We start from the raw sequence: 17,360 nt of genomic DNA, 5'->3' as shown, positions 1-17,360 counted from the left end.
AAATAGAGCCAAATACAGTATGCTATAATGAATATAAGAAGGAAAATACATGACCAAATGTTTGTGAGTAAATGCTAATACAAGGAGGTTTATTCTGCCATTAGTGCGTGTATATAACTCAGAGGCCAGTAAGTGTCAGATAAACATGGACTACAAAATGCAAACAAATAAGATTAAGAGCCAGATTTCGTTTTCAGAGTCTTTGCACTCTTTTAATATGTTGAACCTGGTTAAAAATGTTTACTACAGAATGAAAACAATATGATAATTGATGAGATGATGTATATAATCAAGGATCTATATGTTTTTCAGCTAACATAAGCAATAACCTAGATATTGAATTGGGGATTATATTTATGTTAAAATCAGTACAGTTATATTTATTATCAGAGTAGGAAATTGTGATCAGAAATCATAAGCGTGTTATAAAATAACTTTTGGCATCATGATACGCCATTTCTAAAGTTATAATTTGTGTGTGTGTATGTATATATGTGTGTATATATAGGTTTGTGTGTGTATATGTGCATGTGTATCTATCTATCTATCTAATATTTTTTCCTCCTAAGATACCAGTGTATAAAATGGCTTCTTTTTAGGGAACCATATAGCAATAGACTGCAGAAGAAAATGGCAGCTCAGGGCAATTTACAGATAGCCTTCTAGGTGTTGGGTGCAAGTTTTAGGGAACCGCAAGGGCAGCGTGGGTGCAGCGCGCCCGTGACGCGCAGCGCCTCGGGTGCTGGCCTCGCTGCCTCCTGGGGGGCGCGCGCCCTCGAGAGGCGCTCAGCTGCCCGCTCGCAAGCAGCAGCAGGTCTGCGTGGCGCACGGCTGCCCCGAGGTGGCAGCCCCCCCTTCCCTTATCAGAGTTAACTACCTCAGGCTTAGCGCTGTGCAGGCAAGGTCGTAACAGCTTCCAGCCCACTTTTTTGCCCTCTGAATTTAGGGGATCTCTGCCATGGACAGTGTTGTCCAGCATCGGTGCCCTTAAACAGAGCAGAGGCCGCATCACATTTAAACCCTGCAAGATTTGAGGATGAGACTTAGATATTTAAGTTAGTCAGGCATTTATTTTTCTCTTTATAGTTTTTATCTTATCCGGGAGGCACATGCAATTTTGGGACCTAGGTCTTAATTCCTATTCCTGTGCTTTATCCTTGATATCATTTATCATTCTGTCTCCTTACTTTCGCTTAATTTTAGTATAGTGAAATGCATACTAAATACAGAAACTCACTCTATAGGATTGTAGGATTGTGTTGTGCTTGCTTACTTCGGGTAAGTAAATGCTGGTAAAAGCACATGCTAGCCAAAGCTTTGCAAACCTTACGTTAAAACTTGTGGAACCGTGCCAAATATTGATGGACTTCAGCTATCATTAAAAACCTAAATTTCCATAAGAATTTTGCTAAAGTTTACAAAACTCGTAAAGCAAGTTTGAGCCCAGTTGTACTAATCTGAGGTTTGATTTATTGTTCTGTACCAACTGGTAGAAACATTTTGGTTTCACATGTTTTCAGCATGACAGCAAGTAAACTTTGAAGGTATTATACCTGATCCTGACACAAAACTCAGATCAAAATCCAAAGTGAACCAGAGTAGAAACCAAAACTGGTGGTTCTTAGACCACACAGATGAAAACTGTAGCTTTTTCCTAGAACTCTATTCCATGCCTTTCAAAGGACTGATAGTTTATGCTTATTTTCCAAACACAAGCAAATAAGATTTTTCAAAGAGCCTTATGAGAAAGAAATGAGAAAGAGTGAAGGAAAATAGGTACAAAGAGCCTGCGAGCCAGTTGGCCCTAGAACCATACTGTGAAATGGTACGATGGTGTGTGACAGTGAATAATGAAACTCTCATTATTACAGCCGGAGGAGAAAAAAAGCCAGCTCCCAAAACTGAGTTCTGGCATTATGTTCAGAGTCTTGAACAGGCATGTGCTTGATTGCAATTTGAGTGGCGAGAAAGGAAGGAGATCCACAGAGCTCTACTTCTGTTCTTTCTGTATTTTCCCACAGTACGAATTAATCACTTTTAATACTAATTATATACTTGCTACATACTAAATTCCTGCATAAACTGTGGAAAAATGTGAAGACATTTCCAAGGCTGGAGCAATTTTGACAGTGAATCTGTATATGTGCATTTGTAATTGTTTGCTGTGCGTCATATTCAAACCCAGTTGCGTTCTGCACATTTACTCTTATGTGCTTTAATGGTGATTTATACTTCTAGGGAAGTAGTTGGGTGAAACCATGTCTCAGAAATGTGGAAGCTTAATATAAATAAATTAAATACAGGCCCTTGATTTAAGTGAATCAACCATTTGATGTTTATAATTTTAACATATTTTTGTCACAAGTTAGTCAACCTCTGTGACTCATGGTGATGCTTAAGCTATGGGCTTGGTACAAAATGTAAGAAATGTTTTTTATCCATTGGAGAATGTCTTGTGATCTGCATTTACACAAAGGAAAAAACCCATTTACATGTTAGCTGTGACTGGTAGAGAAAAACAATATCTTAGGAATCTTATCATTACTTACCTTTCTGAATCAATAATCAGTGGATCTCCTGTATTGATCAGCTTGCCTGTAAACCTTAGGTCAAATGAAGAGTTTCTTCCAGGCTTTGAGAAGCAGACAGATAGTCTTTTTTTTGCTGCTAAAGCCAAAACTATGAACTGACTGCAGTGGCAAGATGATTATTTCAGCTGGTAATTCAGAGAGATATAAATTCTTCTTATTTCTAGAGTTGCAATTGCCTAAAATTGGACAATACTATGCATGCTACTGTATGAAGATCTGTTTATTTGGCATTATCACTAGATGCAGATGCTGACACTCAAATGTCAAGTTTGGGTGGGATTTTTCCAGTATATAAGTGCTCAGATAGGGTGTCTGGAATACCGCTATCTGTGTTCTTGTCGGCAGTATATATCAGACCGAGAGTCTGTTGGTATGGAGGCCGTGGTAATTGTAATAGTTTGTTCCTGTGGAACACTTTTTATCAGTCAGTCTCAGTCTTGCAAAAATTGACAAGTGTGATTATTCCTATTATACAGATAGGGAAACAAGGTGCCTGGTGAAAACTGGTGAGTCAACGAGCATGTCTGTTGGGCCTATGTCTGCTGTTTCCGGGAACCAAGCAAAGATGGTTCTTTCTGTGCAGCCAGATGGTCACTTCCACTCCCTGTGCAGTTTTTCTTTCTTTCCATTTCAAACTGGCAGCAGAAATTTTCAGATGATGTTTTTCACACAATTAGATATATTCTTTCTCACCAAACTATCTTTGTCATGGCATGCTGAGGTAGTCTGGAACAATGGTGTTAACACTAAGGTGAATATTAGTACTCACAGTATGTGCTGATCCCCAATTTCTCATTATACCATAAAGATGGACTAAAAATGACTAGGTATTTACTTCTGTTGTTAGGGGCTCCGTTGCTGCTGTTATTATTTCCTTTGCTGTTTGGAACATTAAATAATATCCTTATCCTTGCAGGGGAGAGATTGATTTTGTCCCTGAGAGATGATGTTGATTTTTTTTTTTCTTTTGGTTCTGCTCTTTAGAGCAAAATGGTTAAAGATCAGTTATCTATTGAAAAACCGAAACATTTTCAGCAAGATTTTGTTATAGAAATGTACATATGGGTTTGTATGTTCTCTAACTTGAAGTAAAAGAAACTGCTATTTTCTTGAAGCTGGGCAGAAAATTTCTTTGAGATTCCAAAACAACATGTTAGAATTTTACAGTTCTTGCTTGAACTTTGTCAACCTACTATTTGTAGTTAATAGCAGAGCCTCAAACACTTAGGACTCCAGTGTGGTGAGTATAAAGTAAGAAGTTTCTCATTTCATCTGATTCGCTCAAGTTTTACTTCTAGCAACCTAATGACAGATATATTTGACACTTTGGATTCATTCACATTTTATATGAATTAGATTTAGGGAGAACAGCTATTAGAAAGAGACTGAGGATGAAGCTCTTCACTTACCGTTATCTTATAATGCCTTCAGCAGGTTGCTGAAATACTGCTCAGTGGTATGATGGGATGTACAAATAATGCCACTGGAAACTCTGTGAAGCTTCAAGAAACGAATATTGGAGCGAACCAGCAAAAATGTTGGTGAGCCAATCTTACTGCTTTCTGTGGAGAACTGTAGAGAGCTGGCTGTACGCTGAGGGCTGGCTTCTCTCTTCCATTAGGTTAGTGTTTGGCTGACGAGAAGCGTTGGCCTTCAGTAATCGCTGTGAGGCTCAACTAGGAGACAACCCAAATTTACAGTTGAAGTTTGGCTGGAAGATGCCACTGATGTGCGTTAATATTTTGAGCTGGAAGTGCAGGAAACTTTATTGGATATGTGGATCTTAAGGGGTCAGCACTGCTGTTCTCTTCTTAACGGTCCTTAGTGAAGATCAGGAAGGTATGTTGCTTGTTTGCTGCTGCTGACTTTGTAAATGCCTGGGAGCTGTTATCAGCTACTGCAGCAATGAAGCGCTGAAATTCAAAATCATGTCCCCTGCGCAGGCACAGATGTACAGTGAATTTTTATGAGTTTGAAATGTGCTGTCGGAACCCTCTTAATTCTTCTGTGCATAAGTGGTGTCGTATCACATGAGCTCCTTTGTCGTATGTGTTTCAAGATGAAGGGATAGCTATTGTTTCCAACTGCAGCAGCCACCATCCCACTGATTTTGAAGTTTCTGCATAGGTGTAATAGAGAAAAGAGTGTTTTTTTTATTGAATATATTTCATTTCTTTGAAGTATTCAGAGCTTGTCACCGTCTAATTGAACCGAAGATGCTAACGAATACGTGTATCATTTGTAAAGCAATTAAAGTACAGGATACATGTAAGTGGAGACATTCTTCTGATTAGAAAATAATCTTGTCTTAATAATAAGTCTTCCTGTAGTAAAACACTTTCTTAATACAGTAATATTCAAAATAGGAATTGGAAAGATTACAGGGATACTCTTTCATTATTCCCAATCAGATTTACTATAAACAAACTGCAAATTTTCAGCGTCAGCATGTAGCTCAGGTAAAGCTTGTATTTGTACTCTAAGCACCTGAAAGTCTGCTGTGGAATTATCTCTGATATATTTCTATCTCAGCATGATGTGTGCTACATTAGGCATTTGAATGATATCCATTAGCTTAAGCATCTGCCTTTGAAAATATTTTTTGTCACTAAAGTTTGTAAGTCTGGTTTAGGTCTCTGTGTGTGTTTAAACTACAGATCATTAAATGGTTGCAATGTGTATTACGTTTCAGGTTTCTTCACAAAACGTTGTAGGCATTGTTGTCCAGATCCCTTTTGTGGTCTAATCACTCTTTTTTTTTAAACAAAATGGCTAAAGACAAGTTGGTTGCTTAATGAAGTGCTTCCATGGCATCTTATTTAGGAGGGAGGATCTCCTTCTGGCAATCGAAGGATAGCGTAACAGTACCTAGTGTGTAATTTCTCCCTTGGAATCTATGTATAGTCAGTCATCTATGGAGTAAGCTTATTTTGAGGAAGCCTGAATTAATCACCTCTGGGTCAGCCTCATGAACTTTTCATTAATTTAAATACTTTCACCTGTTGGTTAAGTCCTATGCTGAAGACCTCATTGAATTGCAATGGTTAAATGGCTTACGGCCTGCATTTTTTAGGGAAGGATATTGGCACTGCATGTCATTATTGTCATAGACTTGAAATAAAGCAATCACAATAGCAAGATATATTAAATATAGTAATTACCCACTGGAAGAACAATTTACAAATGTTAAGTATGATTATATTTTTGTGAATATTGTTTTAGCTGTGGCAGTAAGCTCAGAGCCAGCATACTGTATTTCTGTGTGAGAGAAATCTTTGTTTCTACAGTATCTAGTGGCAAGGTAGAATTTTCAAGTAAAACACAATTAACAATTTATATTATCTTTTTATGTTCAGTCCTTCTCCTTCAATATAGTGACATATATGGGAGTTTATATGTCTGTATACTTTTGGCACATGTTTTCCATTAAAGGATAGTTACAGGTGAGGAAAAAACTTATATATATATGTCCTTAAATATGTCACTCTTCATATGATGCTCTGGTAACAAGAGAAGCAGAATCTTAGGTAAACATCTGGTAGGAATGAAGGATTCTTCATGTTTTTTACTAGATGAGCATTTCAGACTCGTTTGTGACTGAATGATACTGTATTGCCTCTCGTGTCTTCTTGTTTCCAATTTATTCTTTACCAGAGACAGGAAGGGAGCAGTGAAATAGGAAATTGGGATGTTTAGAGAGAGTAACTAAAGAGAGCTGCAAAATAGTTTTTAATTTGTTTAGATGGCTGAGAGGCCTCTACGTGTGTGATCTTTCCTGTTGAGCTAAAGGAAACATAAAGTAACTGTGTACCCAGTCTGGACTGCCATTGTCCGTTTTTGGCTTCCCGAGTCCTCTATAGACAGCTTCCCGTGATGCCGTCCTGGAGGGTGCTGCTTGGCTTCTTCGCACTCTGTGGAAGGTGCTTGCTCTCCCTCCTTTTATCATGCGCTCTTCTTCTGCTTGTAAACAAGATTGGGAAACCAGCTGGATTTGGGAGTTCAATGATTCATCAAATAGCCCGTTATCCCATCACCCAGATTGGTTTCAAACTAGAATTTTACACTGGTTGCCTTGATTTGCCTGACCATCTTTTCTGAAGGTAGTAATCTTTTTTTAATTCATAGGAAATGAAAATGCCACAAAAATCACAACTAGAACATGAAAGATGGTATTGTGCTCTGAAAATGTAAGTTGCTTCTTCAGCTGCTTTCACAGAGCTTTATGCTGTGCTATGGTTTTACCATAATTCTGAAGTTATGTGTAAGAGTACAGTGACAACAGTCTACAGCTCAGGAATCATAGCAGTGAATTGTTCCATGAGCATATGAGATTTTAATATAGCAACTATAGCTGTTCACATGTTCTGGAATAGAAGAAATAATAGTACAGACTCCAGAGAGTTTCATGATGCTGCTCTGCCAAGTTCAGTTTACATTATCTATTTCTTTATTGCTGCTGTTATATTTGTCATTGTTAGTCTGTCTTTGCTTGATGGGAAAAATAGTTAAACCTTGAAAACATTAAAAAGAAACATTTTTTAAAAAATATTTTACCATCTTAACCCTTAGACTTTGCCACTTATTTGCACAAGTTTGGGGAAGTGAGTAGTGTATAGGTATTCATTTTGTCTGCATAGATAATCCGAGTTCTTAACTTTAAAAAAAAAAAAAAAAAAGAAAAAAGAAAAAAGACAGAAAAAGTCAATACTAGAATCAGTACTAGCCCAGCTCCCAGGTCAAATATAAAGTGGTAATTGAGGCCAATCTGCCTAAGCTGCTTTATGCAGTTTTTGTGTTTCCATACCTAAGGTTCATGCTTGTGGAATGAAGTCAAGAAATGATATTAAAAGTATGAAATGTATAAGAATTTTCTGTGAGGTTTTTTTTTTTTTTGAATTTTCTTAATACAATCAACATAAAGCAGGAAAAGTAAGAATAAGAGGGATTTTTACAATTCAGGAAATGCCAAACTGGCTATATAACGCAGTAGGAAGAACATGTGCAGTATTTAAAGAACTCTTCAAATCTGCAGATCATCCTCACATTGTAACTTGAAAGTTAAAATACTCTGCATATATGTTCAGAGATACAGTATTTGTAATTGTCTGATATGTTTGCACGCAACTACAGTTTGCAAAATCTCCTTTTAGGTTCAGGGCTTTTTTTTTTCATTTTTTATGAAATAATTAATTTCATGTTCATCTGTTTGCTTTGAGAAATTTTTAGGCATTTCAGATTTATTTTATGAATAAAATAGATGCCGTTTTACTTTTTTCCCCCCAGAACTGGCTGACTCCAGAAACATGTGTTTTGTTTATTAAATTAACTCATCTTGTTATTCCAACTGCAGGCTTAGCTGACCAAATTTCTATGTTGCATGAGAGAGTCATTAATCATTTGAAGAGGATTTGTATACATAAAGTTGCTCAACATCTCATCTCTCACTTTACTCCCAAATAAATTCAATAATGGTGCACGTGTTCCTTTGCTTTCTTTTAGGTAGTCAGTAATATTAATTTAACCTCCTGTGTGTATGGTGGGTGGTTGGGAGTAACAAAACAAACCTTGGATTGCAGTGAGCACTATGACATTTTGTTCTGTTCTAGTTCTTCAGTATTTAATTATTTTGAGTATCCCTCAAAGTATGAAAAAAAAATTGGTAAAGTGTATGCTTTAATTCATCATTCAGAGCCACAGTTAGTGTTCAAACGTTGTAGACTGTGGGATGTGAACTGTCTGTTGCTTTCTGTTCTGTTAGGAGTAGCTGTTAACCTCCACTCCAACAAAATACTGTATATAGGTTGTCTCTACGCCTGTCTATACTTGAGGAGACAGTACAGCTCTCACTGAGTGTTTTATATGCATGCCTTTGAGGGATCTGGGCTCAAGTTGCTTCTCATGAGAGACAGAGAAGGTACAGAACTTGAGAAATCTTTTTTTCTTCCTGCATGGAAGTAGGAAGGAGACATTTAGAGTGTGTGGTTGTAAAAAGGTACAGAGAAGTCAGATATATCTCCCCTGATAATTAGAAGCAGCCTTGAGGTTGTTGTCAGCCTGCCCGTGTCAAATGAGCTGAACATGCACAGAATGACATTGATGTCACTTTAAAACTTCTCAGCTTATCTACTTGTGGAACAGTTTGCTCTTCTGTTTGTATAGCATGTTTTAAACTCTATGGAGTTTTTTGTATTCTGTCTTGAAAGCCGTTAGTTGGTTACCTTGTGATAAGATGGAGACCTTTAGGAAATAAGCCTACACTGATTTTGAAGCAAGTCTGTCTTTTTCATATGTTTTATAGAATATTCTTTTATAGAATTATTTTATACAAACTATTGATCCTTCCTGTTCCCTAGCTTGATATGATCTGCAGGGGGTTAGAGAAGTGAAGCAGGCCTGTGGTTCTGGCTAGTAATGTAAATGGTTTTGAGTAGGAGGCAAAGTCTTGCTTTTTTGCATCTTCAAAGATGTACAAATGATAGAATTTGTGTAAAAAGGTCAGCCCTCTAAAGCTGGCTTTAAAAACATTTGAGTGAACGGACGTTGTAGAGAAGAAACCCATTGATTTTTGGTTTGTTTTTGCAAAAAATATAACGTAAAAGATAAGTCTTTTCAGAAGTTGACTCTGAAGACAAATATAACAAACTTTAAATTGCAGTTGATGCAGCTTTTAAATGCGACAAGTTTACTTAAAAATATCGTTCAAGTTTAAAACACACACAACCTTATGCTGTGAGCATGGCCAGGAGAAGTCAGTGGTTAATCCTGTAAATCATGCAGGATGGAGGCCTTTGAGTTTTTTGTTTCTTTTACCAGTTGCCAAGAAGGAATAATCCTTTTCTGTTCCTTTGCCTTTGCTAAGCCTGGAGCTGAGGTGGAGGAGGGCTTGTTTGAGATGCAGTCGAGATGGCTCAGGACGGAGCTCCCCCAGCTCCAGGAGCAGTCTTGTCTTGCGCGCTCAGCAATATGTGCAAGACGGTAAGCCTTGTCAAAGGGCCACACCACGATACTGGTAGATTTACCAGGTTGTGTGTTTTTGCCCTGTTGTTGTTTTGGAGTATTAAAGTATAAGCTCATTGACTGGGATTTGGGCTTGCAGGTATCTGTGTTAATTATGTGGTTTTGAAGCCATTGCCCTTTTAAAAACGTAGAGTTTGCTCTTATCGTATTCTAGTTATGAGTGACTTAAGTCACAAAATTGTCTGTTAAAGTTGTTCTAAAAGTGTTCGTTTTTTTGCCTTCATGGCTCTCTGGAAGAGCTTGGTAAGTAGTTCTTAACTTACTCATCTGTGTAACTGGTGTCTTTTGCATGTGCATCCCTGGACTTGGGAGAAGGGAGAAATTGTGGCTCCACTGGAGCAGGCTGGTGTTTTGCTGCTTAGAACAAAGTATTCCCTGAGGTTTTTGGGTGATGATCATTAAGCGTTTGAAAATGAGCACTCTGAACACTTGCGTTTCCAGACCCAGGTGAGAACGTTAGATCTCCAGGAAGCCTTGCAGTACCTGCGTCACAAGTTTCAAACCGAAATGCCATTACAGGCAGAAAAGCCTTTTCTCCTTACTGCTTGTGCTCGCTAGATTCAAAAGTCAGTGGAGAGATTTTGTTCGACTTTGTGGCAGGGAAAAAATCTTTCAATATGATCAAGTTTTGAGGGTTTTTGTATATAAAAGTAGATATTTTTGAAGTTATTTATCTGCAGAGGAAAGGAGGCTGCGTCTGGAACTTGCAGCTTAAGTGATTTTCTGTTTTTAACTTCTGTGGAGAATTTCAAATAGCCATCATAATTACTTATTATTTGCCACTTTCAGTGAGTCAGCTAATCTTTACAAGATTTCTGTCATCTATATGTGCTATCAGTTTGCATGTTGTTACAATTAATTTTATACTAGAACAAATTATTTATTTATTTATTGTATTTTCAGAGAGTTATAATAGGATAATCATATCAGGAGGGAATGGATAACTTGCGGAAGGGTCAGCTTAATTTGATTTTAAAGAAAACTAAATTGGTTGTTTTTGCAAGGATGCAAGTAACATTTCTGTACTACTTCCATAATTAGGGAGAGTGGGACTGATCATAACATTTCAAATCCTAGGTGTTTTCTGAGCCATGCTGTTGGAATAAGACATAAAAAATAAAGTATGTTTTAGAAGTGCTTGCAGAGGAGCAGGTTAGAACTTGCAGGGAACAATCAGAAACAGTAAAGATTGTATCCTCTAACAAAAGAGATGCAATTATTTTCTCGTATTTAAAAGCTTTTTAAAATTCAGAACAGTTTTTATTGAATGAGGCAATTTGCTTTTATGACCTTTCATATTAGTTCACTAAACAACGGACTAAGTACTTGAACGCGAGAGCTTTAATCCTGTGCATAAAACATAAACTATCCTTATGGGACAGCTGTCAAAGAGACTCTTTTGAGCTTTAGAAGCTGATGTACAGAAGGATCTGTAACCAAGATGCCTCTTGGTTAACACACGAATACTAGAGCGGAGACTGTTGTTAGTGCGTTCTGTAGGAGGAAGGCCTCTGTCAGGCTTCTCTCATTTTGTTTTTTACATATCAGGAACAGTTCTGGCCTCTCAGAGGTGTGTTCTGCTTGAAAAAGACTTTTCCTCTAATTTTTTTTTGTTTTAATGCTCCTGCAGTAGTAGATATTTTATTGAAACTCTTATTGATATTCAAATTATTGTTTATTTCTGACTATCTCTGCTGTTAAATACTAGCTTTTTCTTCTTCCTTCCGTTTCCATATTATTTGCTGCTATTTTGTTTCTTCTCTGGTGGGCCACTATTTTGAGGTTTGATGTGAATGCCATAAACTCTCCTTTATTTAGTATCCAGAGACCTCCAGCTTTGCCTTTAGAAGAATTGTGTGGCTGCAGCAATATTGTAAGAATGCTTCTTGCATGGTGGCCAGTTACAAATTATCAGCATACCCCCCCAGTACTGCTATCATGCTGACCCATTGGTGCAAATCCTTCCCAGTTCTTACACCTTTGCAGTCCTCATAGCTCTGTGAAGGGGAGTTTTCTAGTGCTGTCTTGGAAAAATCATTTATATAATATAGAAGATTATCAAATTGTGAATTGTATTGTTTCATACCAATAAAAGAAAATACTTATGCATTTTAAAATATGATGGGAACCAAATAGTATGTTTACTGTTATGTGCCAAGTATTCTCTAAGTTGCAAGGGAAATTTGCATCAGAATGATTCTTCTTTTAAATCAAAAAGTAAATATTTATATTTTAAGAAATATATGTTGTTTACAATGTTAATAAATATTTGATAAGTAACTTAAGCATCACAAGATATCTATTTACAATGAGGTAAATATAAGCAGAAATAAAGAAAATGTCACTCATTTACTGCAGTTTGTACAATGCTGGAAAAATGCAAGACATTCAAAATATTTTTTAGTACTATATCTAAATTGCTGGTGTCTTGTTTCAGCAAGGTATCCATCATAATCAAGATGCTTGTTTAACTGAGCTATTACGCCAAAATAAGTGGCTAAACTGGAACAGATAGATTCAGAGTTTGCTCATTGCCTTGTAGCTTGGTTCTCCTCCTCAGCCTAACCCTGTGGTTCCCTTTGCATGCCACAAACCTTGTGTTTTCACACAATTTTTCTGCCAAACATTAATTTTTGTAGCTATTAACATATGCCTGTGCCAGCCATCCTAAGAGATCAGCCAGCACACACTTGTATTGTGGCTGGAAGCCTGTCTTCTCATTGTGTTAAAATAAAGCTTGCCTTTTTTAGTCAGCTGGAATGAACCTGTAAAACCATTTTGTGATTCAGCTCCTAACCGCCGCGTAAGTGTCTGTCTACTATGAATGTAGCACTATATTGGAGCAACCTCGGGTTTTGCAGCCTGCTAGTAACATGGTTCTTTGGGATGGCTCTCGAATGTGTTCAGCCCCTTGCTGAGGAAGGATGGCCCAGATGCTGGTTCTTTTGAGCGCTACTGATCAGTTTGTATTGGATTGCATTGGGAAGGCTTTTTTGCAAGGGTAAGAGAGTAGTATCATGTGAAACCTGAGTTTCCTATTTCTCCATATACTTATGGTCTTGCTGAGCCCAGGTATAGCTTGATATTGCATAATGGGGGCTTTTAAAATGGTTCACTCATTCAGAGTGATGCAAATGCTGTTAAGAAATGTATAAAATACAATGCATTTGCTCAAAAGCAAATATAAATGCACTAAAATATAAAAGTTCATATTCACATCTTGAGATGCATGTAGATTGCATAGAATAATACACCACAAGAATGAGATTTCCGTAGAATGCTTTCTCTCCAGTCCATCGCTTGCTGTGCCAAGTCTATGTGTAAGCTTAGTGTAAACTCACCTGGCAGCCAAGTCACAGTAGAACCTGGCAATACTCCCAACCTAAATAATTATTTGTTATTTATTAGGCTAATATGTTTTTAGCACATTCTATTGTACACATTCAGAGCTCCCCTAGTTAAGGTTATATCAAAGATTGACCTCTACTGACAAGATTAAATTGAAGTCATTTGCCCTTAGAGCTTAGCAGGTAGAGTATCTGTGTTGTCAGTAAATAGGACTTTATCCTCTTTCCCCTGGGCATTATCTTGAATGTAGTGACAGAATGCCAGATGGATTTGCTTTACTATTTTTTTTATCCAATTTTTGTTTATAATTTTCCTTCTACCACCTTTCAGCTGTCATATTCAGTAATTTCCTTGGAAGCAAAATGCCCCCCCCCCATTAAAAAAAAAAAAAAACCCACTATATAACAGTTCTGCATAAATTCTGATCTTTTTCAGAAGTAGTCTCTTTGAATTGCATTTATTATCTTATATTTAAAGCTTAGAACATGCAGAACTGTGTCTTAAATATTGTTTTTGTAGGCTTCTCATTTGCAGAAAAGGATAGGGAAAGATTGGGAAAATATAAATTAACTGTAATGTCATAAGAACTTCTTTTGTATTACGATTTGCTTTAAAAATAATATACAAATAATAAAATTATTGTATACGCATTTAAAAATTGAAAAGAGAAAATACAGACTCAGGCCAATAAATCAGTGAATAGTAAATCAAGCAAAGAAACAAGCAATCCTAAATACCCTTTTTTGTGAAACTAGTGGTTTAATTTATTTAGAATGTAACAGATTTTAATACTTGGCTAGCCTTGCCACTTTCAGAACATGATGAAGGAGGATATCTGCTAATGAATTCCCTTGGGAAAAAAAAAATAACCCAGTAAATGAAAGGAAATAATGTTCTTTTAGGGGTGATTGCTGAGCTTTACATAGCAAAATATATTCTGACAGTCTTGTCTGGTATTTGGCCATTTTTTTCCTACCATTTCCAAGTATCATGAAAGCTGTGAGCCAAGTGATTTCACATTCTCGAAATCACTGAGCTCATAGGTGAATTACAGTTGAAATTATCCCATGATACAGAATTAAAATTCAATTAAATGGAAAAGGTGTGTTGCTACGGATTTTAGTATAGAATCTTTTCTCTGCAAATGTATTCACCTTCTCCTTACAGTATAATATTTAAAAACAACTTTTGTGTTAAAATTTTGAGTCAGATGTTCATGAATGCTTTCAGTGGTGGACTTCAAAAATTATAAGACAACAGCTTTGATTTCTGACAAGGATGGAAGGCACAGAGGGGCCTAGGTGCAGCTTGAGCAATTGTGGAGGTGCTGTCATGCTCCGCACAGAAAAAGGAAAACAAATGCATGTCTTTGAGGACGGGGAAACAAGAATGGTACAGTCATCTTCACCCTGCTGGAGCTTAGCTGTCTGGTGGGCTTGGAGAGTGAGGCGGTTGGCAAGAAAGGAGCGCGCAGTGCAATTTTATCGATCCCTGTACTCCCAAGGGGTGGGTTATCAGCTTTTCTCTCTGACTGAGATACTACATGCTATTCCAAGGAAAAGCTACACAGCTTACCTCTTCCTTGCCTGGAACTGGAGTAGGCTTGGGCAGCAGTCATTAGTGCATGGCTTTATGTTGGTGGGAAATACAAGTTGGGCTTTCAGTCTTCTGCCAATTCTCCCTGGCTTTTGCAGAAAGAGTAGAGTGAAAGAGCTGCTGTCCTACCTGGACAGGCATGCAGAACAGCTGATGATCCTTGATGAACCTGGATATAATGAACAGAGGGGAGAAGGCTTTTCCTGAAAGGATGAGAAATGAAGTTTCTTGAAAGTTCTCATCTTTGTTCATCCATTTAGGTTTGGTATAAAAAGAATCAAATGAATAGCAGTGGCATCCTCCAAGTAGTATATCTTAGAAGAGAAGGATGGCATATGTAGGGAGTTGGGTAATTCTCATGTGCGTTACTTAAAGAAACTGCAGCTTGGTTAAGTGACAGCTCTGCTGTTTTCTTTACCTGTAGCTCCTGAAGCAAAGAAAAGACATTTTTTCAAGGAATTTAGGATTCATTAGTTGTATGTATTCATGACACATGCAGCAGGTTTTTTGACTTGTCTCAGTATAAACCAATTAAAGGAAAATGACTGTAAGATCAAATGTTTAATCATGTCAGATTATTTTAAGCTGAATTTCAAATATTGTTGTGTCTCAGTCTGTTATTTGCGATCAATGCTATGTGGAACTTTGAGTTTGTCTGAATATTTCTATGTCTTCTTACACAGAAGGTGCTCAAAATCTAGTTAAGATACTGTGAATTCTTTTCATCTAAAATCTAAGCCACAGGTTAACCATTTTGAAAATAAAAGCAGTATATAGAAAGCTTGCCATGTAAGCCTCCATTTAGGATACTGAGTAAATTATCAAGGTTTGCAATAAAAGTGTATAAGACAGTAAAATTTTTAACTAATTCTAGTTGAGTAGAACTAGCTGCATATCAAACTGAAAAATGGTGTTTGTGAAAAGCCTTTTAAGTACCTGCTGGTCTGTGATAGCCTTGTAAATGATCTCATAATTATCCTTGTAAAAACTGTATAGGTACATGTCTAAATAATGTTTAGAATCAAATGGAGTTTTAGGGCAGAGACTAGGATTTAAATTAATGAGAGACTTCAATGACACTATATTTTGATCTGTTGCTATTAAGAAACATATCACGAAAACTGTTGCCAAGGATTAAGGATGTTTGAGAGGTTAAAAAGTAGTCTTCACTGTTGTTTGTTTGCCTTCAGAGCCTGATAGAATTTCTGGTTAAACTAGGTCATAAAAAAAAAATCAATAATTTTATCTAAATTGCTTTTGCTTATCTGGTTATGGTTCTGTCCAATATAGGGCAAATACTCTTTGGGAATCTGTAAACAGGCAGCTGATAATTTCTTGTTCAAACTAAGTCACTGCTAAGTTTAAGCGTCCATGTTCAGCATGTATGATTTTATGAAACCTATTATTTGGATTATTATTTGGATTTGTAAAGTTCCTCATGAAATCAGTGTTTTCCTACAAGAAATATCAGTCAGTGTAGGGGTAAGCACAGACTGATATTTTTCTTTTTTTGGAGAAAAAAGCCTATAAAACATTGTTATCACTGGTTTAGTTAATATTCCTGTGACGTAAGAACATTTTAGTCTGTCGAGGCTAAGTTCAGCACTGATGGCAGTTCTTGAACTGATGGAAATATTAAGCTGAAAAGAGAGGTCACTATTAAATAATTGTGCAGCAAATGGTTCAACTCTAGAGCACTTTGTGTGTCATTTATATTCAAGGTGGTAGTTGGGCTGCTCTTAATGTTTTCAGGGCAGCCAGAGATATGAGGCAATATAAGGTTTTCTTGAGATGGCCTGATCAATCTCTAATTGTTTTCGGAAATATACCTTTACTAGGAGTGCAGAGGGAGTGTGTGAGATAATAAAAATACCTTGTTCTTCTGTTCTAGATGGAGATGCATGTAAACAGTAATCAGTTGATAAATGCATATGTTACAACGTTCAAACCTCCTTGTATTTTTGTACTGAATGTGAATTCTGAATACTGCATGTGGATTTCTGTTGCAGTATGAATACTTCAATGCTGTGCTCATAAATGAGCGAGATGAAGAGGGAAACTATCTGGAACTGGGGAAAGAGTTTATTCTAGTGCCAAATGACCACTTCAATAACTTGCCTGTGAATGTCAGTCTGAGTGATGTCCAAGTACCAACTAATATGTACAATAAAGGTAAGATAAGAGCTGTTTTATTTCATCATTCCACTGGCCAAACATACATTAGAAACATTTTTTCTTATAAAATGAAGTTGTTGATTAACCATATATTGTGTGTTTTCCAGATTGCAATTATGCTCAGTTTTCAGGCAAGGAACGCTAAAAGGCAAACAGTTTTGTAATTTCTTTTGTTTTATGGCAAAATCTGTAGTGATGTAATATGGTATTTGTATATGAAACTTGCAACATAAATTCTGCCATGGCGAACACACTTATTCATTTGAATTAGTTTCCAGAATCTCTAGATCAGTTGAATAGTGATCTGAAGTTGTTGCTTAGCGGAGCTGGAAGCACCTTTGAAAGGGACAGGATAGATTGGTGGGGAATATTTCATTAGATTTATACTCTCAAGCTTTTAGCGATACTCCTTGCTGCATATGACTGCATACACAGCTGCTGTAAGTTTTCAGTTAGTATTTAGGAGAAGTAAAGTATATGAAGATATCTACTACCCTGGGTACACGTCATAGGCACTTATAGCAGAAAGTGCTAATAACTACATTAGATTTGTTTAGGAGTGATGTACTCAAATCTAAAAGTAAGGAATGCAAACTGAGCTCGGAAACACTTGCTCATTTTCCCTTTGCTGCT

General features: G+C 36.9%; 1 protein-coding gene across 3 annotated transcripts in view; it reads left to right on the top strand.

Annotated features, from left to right (window-relative positions):
- Nucleotides 1–17,360, top strand: part of CACNA2D3 (calcium voltage-gated channel auxiliary subunit alpha2delta 3) — a 476,420-nt gene that overhangs the window by 165,747 nt on the left and 293,313 nt on the right. For all 3 annotated transcript variants that reach the window (XR_696027.2, XM_068907198.1, XM_068907199.1), the window contains exon 5: nt 16,562–16,724. Coding sequence is in view for 2 of the 3 variants with exons in the window: in XM_068907198.1 (XP_068763299.1) it covers nt 16,562–16,724 (163 nt within the window). In the remaining variant the exon portion in view is untranslated. The remainder of the gene's footprint in view (nt 1–16,561; nt 16,725–17,360) is intronic.

Source organism: Struthio camelus, chromosome 14 (assembly GCF_040807025.1).
Source record: "Struthio camelus isolate bStrCam1 chromosome 14, bStrCam1.hap1, whole genome shotgun sequence".
Lineage (NCBI taxonomy): Eukaryota > Metazoa > Chordata > Aves > Struthioniformes > Struthionidae > Struthio > Struthio camelus.
The sequence above is the reverse complement of the archived record's forward strand: the minus strand, read 5'-3'. Positions and strand labels throughout refer to the sequence as shown.